The 12,375-nt window shown below is 46.2% G+C and overlaps 1 protein-coding gene and 1 non-coding gene across 4 annotated transcripts in view; both read right to left on the reverse strand.

Annotated features, from left to right (window-relative positions):
- The window catches only part of LOC110522439 (kelch-like protein 29), a 383,495-nt gene that overhangs the window by 28,166 nt on the left and 342,954 nt on the right, over positions 1-12,375 (reverse strand). For all 3 annotated transcript variants that reach the window (XM_036976046.1, XM_036976047.1, XM_036976048.1), the window contains 2 exons: positions 7,492-7,674; positions 3,769-3,949 (listed from right to left, as the gene is read on the reverse strand). In XM_036976046.1, coding sequence (XP_036831941.1) covers positions 3,769-3,949; positions 7,492-7,674 — 364 coding nt within the window. The remainder of the gene's footprint in view (positions 1-3,768; positions 3,950-7,491; positions 7,675-12,375) is intronic.
- trnaa-ugc lies at positions 1,538-1,611 on the reverse strand. The gene has a single exon. It is a non-coding gene; the product is annotated as a tRNA-Ala (tRNA).

Consider the following 12,375-nt stretch of genomic DNA (forward strand, 5'->3'; position numbering starts at 1 on the left):
CCTCTCTCAGCCTATTGCGGACATTCTGAGCACTGGAGGGATTGTGCGTTCCTGATGTAACGAGGGCAGTTGTTGCCATCCTGTATCGGTCCTGCAGGTGTGATGTTCGGATGTACCGATCCTGTGCAGGTGTTGTTACACGTGGTCTGCCACTGCGAGGGCAATCATCTGTCCGTCCTGTCTCCCTGTAGCGCTGTCTTAGGCATCTCACAGTACGGACGCCGCAATTTATTGCCCTGGCCACATCTGCAGTCCTCATGCCTCCTTACAGCATGCCTAAGGCACGTTCACACAGATATACAGGGACCATGGGCATGTTTCTTTTGGTGTTTTTCAGAGTGAGTAGAAAGGCCTCTTTAGTGTCCTAAGTTTACATAACTGACCTTAATTGCCTACCGTCTAAGCTGTTAGTATCTTAACCACCGTTCCACAGGTGCATGTTCATTCATTGGTTATGGTTCATTGAACAAGCATGGAAAACAGTGTTTAAACACTTTACAGTGAAGTTCTGTGAAATTATTTGGATTTTTACAAATTATCTTTGAAAGACAGGGTCCTGAAAAAGGGACGTTTCTTCTTTGGCTGAGTTTATATACAGGGTCAGTTACAGTAACATATTTACAATGTGTAGGGATACTGGAATGATAGAGGTAGATATGTACAGGGGTAAGTTGACTGGGCATCAGGATATATGATAAACAGAGTTGCAGAGGTATACGTGGATGGGGGCTCGCCACCCTGTAGTCCACTATCAGCTCCTTGTCCTTATTGACGTTGAGGGAGAGGTTGTTGTTCGGGCACCACACTGCCAGGTCACGGACCTCCTCCCTTTAGGCCACGAATCAAACTCATTCCACGGTGCGCTGAGCGTCTGCGGGTTTACGCTCCACCTTTGTTTTTGATTTATGAATTACGGTCACTATTTAGTAATGAACTCCCCACCTGGTTGTCTAGGTCTTAATTGAAAACAAAAAACAAAAACCTGCAGACACTAGGGCCCTCCATGAAATGAGTTTGACACCCCTGCTGTAGGCAGTCTCATCGTCGCTGGTGATCGGGCCTATGATCGTCTTGTCGGAAAACTTGGTGTTAGTGGCGCATGTCTAAACAGTCCTGAGTAAACAGGGAATACACAGGAGGGGACTAAGCGCACACCCCTGTGGGTCCCCCTGTGTTAAGGGTCAGTGTGGCGGAGGTGATGTTGCCTACCCTCACCACCTGGCCTTGGCCTGTCAGGAAGTCCAGGATCCAGAGGGAGGTGTTCAGTCCCACCAGACAGACCTACTGTACATGTCAAGGTTTCCGTTCGCCGGTAATAACTGGCTTTCGTCACTACAAAAAGGTACATGCTGATAAATAACATTTGGTGCCCGTCTATTGTCCCAGGAAACATAAAATTCCATTGTGAAATAATGCCAACTGTATAGTTTGGTGGAGGAGGAATAATGGTCTGGGGCTGATTTTCATGGTTCGGGCTAGGACCCTTCCTTGCAGTGAAGGGAAATCTGATATTTTAGAAGATTCTACTTTTTTTACTGGTCCCCGGTGGGAATTGAACCCACAACCCTGGCGTTGCAAGCGCCATGCTCTACTAACTAAGCCACACAGGACATTCTGTGCTTCCAACTTTGTGGCAACAGTTTGGAGAAGGCCCTTTCCTGTTTCAGCATGACAACACCCCCGTGCATAAAGTGAGGTCCATACAGAGATTGGTGTGGAATTGGAATGCCGACTGCAAGCCAGGCCTAATCGCCCAACAGCAGTGCCCAACCTCACTAATGGCAATATGGAAGCAAGTCCCCGCGGCAATGTTCCAACATGTAGTGGAAAGCCTTCCCCCGAAGAGTGGAGGCTGTTATAGCAGCAATGTTCCAACATCTAGCGGAAAGCCTTCCCAGAAGAGTGGAGGCTGTTATAGCAGCAATGTTCCAACATCTAGCGGAAAGCCTTCCCAGAAGAGTGGAGGCTGTTATAGCAGCAATGTTCCAACATCTAGTGGAAAGCCTTCCCAGAAGAGTGGAGGCTGTTATAGCAGAGGGGGGGACCAACTCCATATTAATTCCCACATTTCAGATATGTCCGGTAAATTAAAATTCTGGCGGTCAAATGTCGGGCACCACATTTTCATAACGGAAACCCCGGTACACCAACAGACAGACCTACTCTACTACCATATGTCCAGCTAGAGAGCAAATGAAAGACCACCTGTGAGACGGCAGTGAGAAATCTTTAGAGAGCTGAGGTTAAAGTCCTGTCATGTTTTAATGCTGTTTTGATGAGAAATCCATGTGCTTAGCTGGCCCAGCCATTCTGGAAGGAAATGACTATAAATGGCTTAACAACACTGGGTGTGTGAATGGCTGAGTGTGTGTGTGCGCGCGCACGTGCTACAAGGGAGTATAAATATCCCTCAGACAAGGAGCTCTTGGCCACCTGGGGAGCAATTACATGCCTTGTAGCATGGAGACACACTTCTGTCCACACGCTGAGAAAACCAACACAGCAACACCTACTATATGCCATCACCCCCACTTTCTACATAAATTCTGACATTTCGTCCACCAATATTTCAACCACTCAGATAAGACACTCCTGCTGTTTCTGTACACCCATTAGTAGTTCATAGAATTCTGTTGAACCCCTTACACATAGTTGCCCCTCTACCACTGCTTTCCCGGTTCATCTGAGTGCCCCGATAACAGACAGAACCTTTTGACAGTTTCAGACAGAGAGCGTTGTAGATAATGGACACTGGCTGAGGGTCTCGCGCGCGCGCGCGCGCGCACACACACACACACACACACACACACCACTGCTTTGTTTGGCTATAAACGCTGAGATACACTGCTAGGTCTGTATTTACAAGTTGCGACTGGAGGCAGAGGAATCAAATGCGTTTCCATTACAGGACTCAGTATTCCAGCCAGACAGCCTTAATGACACAGCATGGCAGCGTTACAGAGACATATCAAATTAGATGATTCCATTTGAGGGATCGATGTTACATGGAGATAGTGTCGTCGGTGTCTGTGTGTTGTTGCGTTGAGAGCAGCTTCACGGTGTGTCTGTGTGTTGTTGCGTTGAGAGCGGCTTCACGGTGTGTGTGTGTTGTTGCTTTGAGAGCGGCTTCAGTGTGTGTGTGTGTCGTTGCATTGAGAGCAGCTTCACCGTGTGTGTGTCGTTGCGTTGAGAGAGGCGTCACAGTGTGTGTGTGTGTGTGTGTCGTTTCATTGAGAAAGGCTTGGGAGATCCATTCAGTTCAGTAATGAGCAGCAGCAGCCTGTTCCATTACGTTCTGTAATGTTATTTTGATTGCTCAATTTAATCTCCCCAGCCCAGCATCAAGACCGTGTGTGGAGAGCAGCAGAAGATAAAGCCATTCACATCTCCTCATAGGCCCTTCAGTCTCATTGTTGCACTGCCGTGGATGGAAGTGTTGCTTTCTGATCAAAGGGATTTTACCCACTAATCAATAATCAAGTTTGACATTAATCTGTCCTTTACAGCTCAGGACCGTTACACACACAGGGATATACAGGCCATAGCCATCCTTCTAACCAGGGACATCTATGCACAAGGCTCTATTGAAAAAGCTAGTCGATGTAACCTAACATACAAGACACTTCATGAAATAACTTCAATATAAGTATAGCCAACAGAGCACCTGCAAACATGTTTTAGCACAGCTTCCGTTACTGCTACACCAGCAGCATCCAAAGCTCGTGCCACTTAATCAGTTGTTTCCATAGACACATGTCAGTGTCCTACCTCTCTACATGGTCCAGGTTTCCTGACACACCCAGACCTCCGATGGTATAGAGTTTCCCATCGTAGACCAGACTGTTGTGTCTGCAGCGAGGCACCGTCATACGGGACATCAGATTCCAGTTGTCCAATAGAGACATGTAGCACCACACGTCAGCTACCATCACCCCCGACTCTGTCCCACCTGAAACACACACATAAAATACACACGTCAGATACCATCACCCCCGACTCTGTCCCACCTGAAACACACACATACAATACACACGTCAGCTACCATCACCCCCGACTCTGTCCCACCTGAAACACACACATAAAATACACACGTCAGCTACCATCACCCCCGACTCTGTCCCACCTGAAACACACACATAAAATACACACGTCAGCTACCATCACCCCCGACTCTGTCCCACCTGAAACACACACATAAAATACACACGTCAGATACCATCACCCCCGACTCTGTCCCACCTGAAACACACACATAAAATACACACGTCAGATACCATCACCCCCGACTCTGTCCCACCTGAAACACACACATAAAATACACACGTCAGATACCATCACCCCCGACTCTGTCCCACCTGAAACACACACATACAATACACCTGTCAGATACCATCACCCCCGACTCTGTCCCACCTGAAACACACACATAAAATACACACGTCAGATACCATCACCCTCGACTCTGTCCCACCTGAAACACACACATAAAATACACACGTCAGATACCATCACCCCCGACTCTGTCCCACCTGAAACACACACATAAAATACACACGTCAGCTACCATCACCCCCGACTCTGTCCCACCTGAAACACACACATAAAATACACACGTCAGATACCATCACCCCCGACTCTGTCCCACCTGAAACACACACATAAAATACACACGTCAGCTACCATCACCCCCGACTCTGTCCCACCTGAAACACACACATAAAATACACACGTCAGATACCATCACCCCCGACTCTGTCCCACCTGAAACACACACATAAAATACACACGTCAGATACCATCACCCCCGACTCTGTCCCACCTGAAACACACACATACAATACACCTGTCAGATACCATCACCCCCGACTCTGTCCCACCTGAAACACACACATAAAATACACACGTCAGCTACCATCACCCCCGACTCTGTCCCACCTGAAACACACACATACAATACACACGTCAGATACCATCACCCCCGACTCTGTCCCACCTGAAACACACACATAAAATACACACGTCAGCTACCATCACCCCCGACTCTGTCCCACCTGAAACACACACATACAATACACCTGTCAGATACCATCACCCCCGACTCTGTCCCACCTGAAACACACACATAAAATACACACGTCAGCTACCATCACCCCCGACTCTGTCCCACCTGAAACACACACACACCACACACACGTCAGCTACCAACACACCAGACTGTCTCACCTGAAACACACACACACCACACACGTCAGCTACCAACACACCAGACTAACACCGACTAAATAAAATGCATATACAATTTAACCAATTTTAAAAATATCCAGATAGATTATTTTTTTTACTGGTTTACAATAAGTCATTTTGGAATTGTTATGACCTGGGGGCAAATGTAACAAGGCACCACCAAGACACAATGCCTGTATATTCACCCTTATTTCTACCCCTCACTGTTACAATGCATTACCTAGCTTGGTATGAAAGCAGCAAACAGAGTGGACATTCAATCCATTATCTGGAGGAACACAGGGTCCTCAGCCCTGGTTAGTACTACTGCACACTGATGATTTCCCCACTGAGCACCTGCCTCCCCACAGACACACACAGGCCAGGTCCATGGGAAATGAGAGAGGGGAGAACATTCTCTCTTAGCGTTTCTAGTGTTCTGTTTCACAGTCGAATGTCAAGGTCTACCTCTGTATAGGAGATGTACACACATGGAGACTGGACGAGAACAGAGACCTCTGGAGGAATATAGTACAGAGAACAGAGACCTCTGGAGGAATATAGTACAGAGAACAGAGACCTCTGGAGTAATACAGTAGAGGAGAGAACAGAGACCTCTGGAGGAATATAGTACAGAGGAGAGAACAGAGACCTCTGGAGGAATATAGTACAGAGAACAGAGACCTCTGGAGGAATATAGTACAGAGAACAGAGACCTCTGGAGGAATATAGTACAGAGAACAGAGACCTCTGGAGTAATACAGTAGAGGAGAGAACAGAGACCTCTGGAGGAATATAGTACAGAGGAGAGAACAGAGACCTCTGGAGGAATATAGTACAGAGAACAGAGACCTCTGGAGGAATACAGTAGAGGAGAGAACAGAGACCTCTGGAGGAATATAGTACAGAGGAGAGAACAGAGACCTCTGGAGGAATATAGTACAGAGAACAGAGACCTCTGGAGGAATACAGTAGAGGAGAGAACAGAGACCTCTGGAGGAATATAGTACAGAGGAGAGAACAGAGACCTCTGGAGGAATATAGTACAGAGACCTCTGGAGGAATACAGTAGAGGAGAGAACAGAGACCTCTGGAGGAATACAGTAGAGGAGAGAACAGAGACCTCTGGAGGAATATAGTACAGAGGAGAGAACAGAGACCTCTGGAGGAATATAGTACAGAGGAGAGAACAGAGACCTCTGGAGGAATACAGTACAGAGGAGAGAACAGAGACCTCTGGAGGAATATAGTACAGAGACCTCTGGAGGAATACAGTAGAGGAGAGAACAGAGACCTCTGGAGGAATACAGTAGAGGAGAGAACAGAGACCTCTGGAGGAATATAGTACAGAGGAGAGAACAGAGACCTCTGGAGGAATATAGTACAGAGGAGAGAACAGAGACCTCTGGAGGAATATAGTACAGAGACCTCTGGAGTAATACAGTAGAGGAGAGAACAGAGACCTCTGGAGGAATATAGTACAGAGGAGAGAACAGAGACCTCTGGAGGAATATAGTACAGAGACCTCTGGAGGAATACAGTAGAGGAGAGAACAGAGACCTCTGGAGGAATATAGTACAGAGAACAGAGACCTCTGGAGGAATATAGTACAGAGACCTCTGGAGGAATACAGTAGAGGAGAGAACAGAGACCTCTGGAGGAATATAGTACAGAGAACAGAGACCTCTGGAGGAATATAGTACAGAGAACAGAGACCTCTGGAGGAATATAGTACAGAGAACAGAGACCTCTGGAGGAATATAGTACAGAGAACAGAGACCTCTGGAGGAATATAGTACAGAGAACAGAGACCTCTGGAGGAATATAGTACAGAGATCAGAGACCTCTGGAGGAATATAGTACAGAGACCTCTGGAGTAATACAGTAAAGGAGAGAACAGAGACCTCTGGAGGAATATAGTACAGAGAACAGAGACCTCTGGAGGAATACAGTAGAGGAGAGAACAGAGACCTCTGGAGGAATATAGTACAGAGAAGAGAACTGAGACCTCTGGAGGAATATAGTACAGAGGAGAGAACAGAGACCTCTGGAGGAATATAGTACAGAGAACAGAGACCTCTGGAGGAATACAGTAGAGGAGAGAACAGAGACCTCTGGAGGAATATAGTACAGAGAAGAGAACTGAGACCTCTGGAGGAATATAGGAGAACAATAATATGAATATAATTTTAAAACTTTACACTGGATGTATGGATAAACAGATATAGATATACTCTATGTGTGTGACGGTCCACGTCGTTAGCCTACCTGACAGGTAGATGTTGTCCCCAGCTGAGATGACGCTGAAGAACTCTCTGTCGTAGAAGGGCAGGCTGGCCAATGGGAACCACTTACTGTTCTGAGGGTTAAAACATGTCACCGCCGTCAGAGAGCGCTGGTTCATACTGATGGCCTGACGACCACCGATTAACACTATCACCTCTGCCACACCTAGAGGGACAGAGGGAGGGGAGGGGGAAAGACAGAGAAACTCATTAAACAAGTGTTAGCAGAAACTATCATATGGTGAGGATGCTGTTTTTGTGAATGCTTCAGAGCAGTGTTTCTGATAAAAGGACCCAACCTATTTAGTTGGTTTGGAGCAGCAACTGTTGACTGAGTCAGAGGTACAGGTGCAATAATTGGTGGTATTTATTTACAATGAAATGCAAATAGTGATTGCACAGTTAGGATCCTGCGATTGCATAGGAACTAGTGACATAGTTGGGTTCAAGCATTGTTTGTAACTAACAATTAGTCCATTTGTGTGGGGAGAAATGGAGGGAAATAACCTACATGACATGTGATAGTTCACAGGCAAATCAGTTTCAGAAATGGGCTGCGGTTATTGTAGCCTCGGAAGTGGGAAGCCCAGGTTTGTCACGTACTAAACAGGATTTTGGAAGGTTGTGGACTATGGTTGTGGACAATTCCTTTTGGGTGATGGACATAGCTCTAATTGGTCTACAGACAGCACCAAACTTGGCTTCAGATGTTTTTCAATTTAGCAGCCTGCAGGCCTTGTTTATTGTTATTTCCAATGTAATAGCCTCTCAGGGATATGCAAAACCAAAATGCAAACTGACAAAGTTTCCTCTTGGTGCAGGAAAGTGTAGTGTGTAAAGTGGGACGTATAACTCAATTATCTAGACAGCTCTCTCTGCCATCTGTTAGGCTGCAGCAGCTCTCTACTCTCCATTCCCATACAGATAACTCTCCTGTCTGCATCCGTCTTTTTCTCTCCATTCCTCCCTCCCTCAGTCTCTCCCTCCATTGCCACAGAAAACACTTTTACCCCACTCTCTCTCTACCCCCCAACCCTCTTCTGCCCCCTCTACTCCATTCCCATAGATGCACATCACTTCTCTATCTGTGCTAGTGAGACTCACAGCATGGCCTCAAACCCTTACTAAATCAATACGCTAAATCAATGTGTGGATATTCAAGAACAGCAGCACTGCAAACAGCATTTTAATTCAGGGTCTCATCTAATTCAGAGCAGCACCTCCACCTGTGTGTGTGTTTTTTGATCAGAGCTCTCTCAGCCAGTATTAGTATTCTCTCCATGTTCAGTGCTCAACCATGGTGTTCAGTACACTACTGGTGCCTCATCTCTCACACACTGTTGGCAGACGCTGTATAAAGATGCTAGTGATACGTAGTGTGTGTGTTTGTGGTTGCGTGTGGCAGCATACGCTGTATAAAGATGCTAGTGATACGTAGTGTGTGTGTTTGTGGTTGCGTGTGGCAGCATACGCTGTATAAAGATGCTAGTGATGCGTAGTGTGTGTGTTTGTGGTTGCGTGTGGCAGCATACGCTGTATAAAGATGCTAGTGATACGTAGTGTGTGTGTTTGTGGTTGCGTGTGGCAGCATACGCTGTATAAAGATGCTAGTGTTACATAGTGTGTGTGTTTGTGGTTGCGTGTGGCAGCATACGCTGTATAAAGATGCTAGTGTTACATAGTGTGTGTGTTTGTGGTTGCGTGTGGCAGCATACGCTGTATAAAGATGCTAGTGATGCGTAGTGTGTGTGTTTGTGGTTGCATGTGTGTTTGTGTGTGGCAGCATACACTGTATAAAAACACCAGTGATCCAAAACACAAACACACTGGCTGTCTGCCACATGCATCTCCAGGCCTCTTAGTCCTCAACAGCAGTTTGACAGAGGGAGGGAGAAAGGGAAAGCCAGAGAGAAGGAAAGATCTATTCCTCAATCATTCCATAGCTAGGATTCTAACCGCTGGCTCATCTTCCTGGATCAATACTCCTCCTCCACCCTCGTTCCCTTGACAACCACCTTCCACCACTCCTTTTTTTCCCTTCACCACCTTCCATCCCTTTAAACACTGCGGTCATCTTAACTAAAGCTGCTCTCCAGCTTTCCTTATTTTCTCTTTCTCCAGGGCTGTTAAAATACAGCGAGAGCTTTTGATAAAAAAGGAGAGGAGAACAGAAGGCTTTAGTGGGATGAGCAGAGAGAAGAGGTAAATGCTGCCTCAGACACAGCTGACACTGGGATAGGATGGATGGAAACATGCACTGCTTCTTCCAAAGATTGAGGGCAGTTTAATCACAAAAATGGGCCACAAACGTACTAGAGCTTTACCAAATATTAATATGTGCTGCCAATGTAACTACAAATATATGGGTGACTGAACACTGACTGATTTTTAAAGCAGAGGAATAGTGACAATATATAGGAAGATGAGAGCAGTATAAAAAGATTTACCTCAGTGCAGTGGTATTCAGAGTGGCAACAGCACAACCTTCAGGTACCAACTACAGAACAACTTCAGCTCACATACTGCTCATATACAGTACAATATTGCTGAATGTGTGATTCTCAGTCCTGAGGTAAATGCCAACCATGTATCTCAACACAGAACATATACAAGAAACATACATACTGTGTTGGTTATATGCATGTGTGTTTAGATCCTTGTTCTCTCTACATCATGCATTATAACAACCTGAAGGTTCATACATACACCAGGGATGGTGGAGTAACTGCCAAGATAAGTGACTCATCTTTTTATTTTTCAATTGCAGAATGTTTTTGTTAGTGAACATGACATCTGGATAGGAGGTGGGATGCCTCTTGACCCCTGTCACCTGCTCTTAAAGATCAAACAGAGACACTTCTCCACTCGTTAGGGAAGTGGGAAAAAAACAGAATGTTATTTATTTTCTCTACCTCTTCCTACCCCTGTCTTTGTCCTTGGCTCTCTCTTGCTCCATATCTCCGCCTCTGCCCTCTGTTAGAGTAACTAGAAACTGTTCATACGTAGCATATCCAAACGTGGAACCAAAACGTCCTCTGGGGGTTGTGAGACAGCCAGGGTGGAGGTGAATACAGCCAGTGTTGGATCACGTCACATCACGGGTAGAGCTGCTAGAGACGTGTGAGCACGCAGTACATTCTCCTTGACAACAGATCCACACAGGGGCTGATGTCATTCAGCTGCTGAAACAGTGGGGGAAGAGGAAGGATGTATGGAGGGATGGAGAGATAACTGAGATGCTGACAGCATGTGTTCTCTACCGTGTCGTGACCATGAGAGGAAAGGAGGAGGGGCGAGAACTCTGGCAGGTTAGCTGCCCACCTGCTGAGCCTAGCTTCGACGGAACACACACCACAGCCACTACCTCCTAATGACTCCTATCCCTGACACCAGCCTGCTCCCTACTGTTCACACACACACTCCCTGTCATTTACATCACAGCAGGACTAAGTAAGGGTTCCTCCTCCACACGCCATAGGTTCTTACACACAAATGTCACTCGGGAGCTTTCATTTCCTGTACACACACACACACACACACACACACACACCTTTCCTGCACCAGTCCAGTTTCCCCTATTCAAAACGTTCCCTCTATCTTCCACTTTCTCAATTCAATTTAAGTAAACATGACAACAATGGTCCAACAAGAGCACTATACAGGAATATACTAGACTGTTAATAAAATAAATAATGAACATGTTCAGTGGTAATAATATTAACAGCAATTACAACCAATAATAATAATTGAGAATTGTAAAAATACAATTAATACTGGTACTAGGTTTAACCTGACTTCTAGAAAAGGCATAGTAATGACTAGTAGCAGTATAGAAAAGCCAGAACAGAACAAAAAGTCAAATATTAATGACAGTTTTTTACTTAGGTTGTGACAGGAGGCTAAAACACAGCATTTTAATTTAGAGATGCATTTAGGTTAATCGTTTAGGTTCACATTTATCTTCTAATTTTGGGTAAGATTGTATTTCTATGACTAAATATCTTTGGACAGAAAATACAGCTCCGTCTGTAACTCTCCTCTCTGCGTTCTCCGTTTCTCCTTGTTCTACTCCCTACTCTGACCCTTTCTCTTTTTACCCAACGGCTAAACCCTACTCTCTCCGTCTATCCCAGTCACCTCAGCCCTGCTTCCTGTTGTAAACCCTGCTCTCTCCGTCTATCCCTCTCACCTCAGCCCTGCTTCCTGTTGTAAACCCTGCTCTCTCCGTCTATCCCAGTCACCTCAGCCCTGCTTCCTGTTGTAAACCCTGCTCTCCGTCTATCCCTCTCACCTCAGCCCTGCTTCCTGTTGTAAACCCTGCTCTCTCCGTCTATCCCTCTCACCTCAGCCCTGCTTCCTGTTGTAAACCCTGCTCTCTCCATCTATCCCTCTCACCTCAGCCCTGCTTCCTGTTGTAAATCCTGCTCTCTCCGTCTATCCCTCTCACCTCAGCCCTGCTTCCTGTTGTAAACCCTGCTCTCTCCGTCTATCCCTCTCACCTCAGCCCTGCTTCCTGTTGTAAACCCTGCTCTCTCCGTCTATCCCTCTCACCTCAGCCCTGCTTCCTGTTGTAAACCCTGCTCTCCGTCTATCCCTCTCACCTCAGCCCTGCTTCCTGTTGTAAACCCTGCTCTCTCTGTCTATCCCTCTCACCTCAGCCCTGCTTCCTATTGTAAACACTGCTCTCTCCGTCTATCCCTCTCACCTCACCCAAATCTCAATCTCTTATATTTCTTTACTCAGTTCAATCTTGTTCTCTCCCATTGCACTCGTCTTCTTGGACCCTCTTTTTCCCCTTAATCTCACTCATACCTCAGTCTATCACTAAAACCTACTCACCTTTTCCTCTCCGCTCCATCTCCTCCCT

This window comes from Oncorhynchus mykiss, chromosome 4 (genome assembly GCF_013265735.2).
Source record: "Oncorhynchus mykiss isolate Arlee chromosome 4, USDA_OmykA_1.1, whole genome shotgun sequence".
Lineage (NCBI taxonomy): Eukaryota > Metazoa > Chordata > Actinopteri > Salmoniformes > Salmonidae > Oncorhynchus > Oncorhynchus mykiss.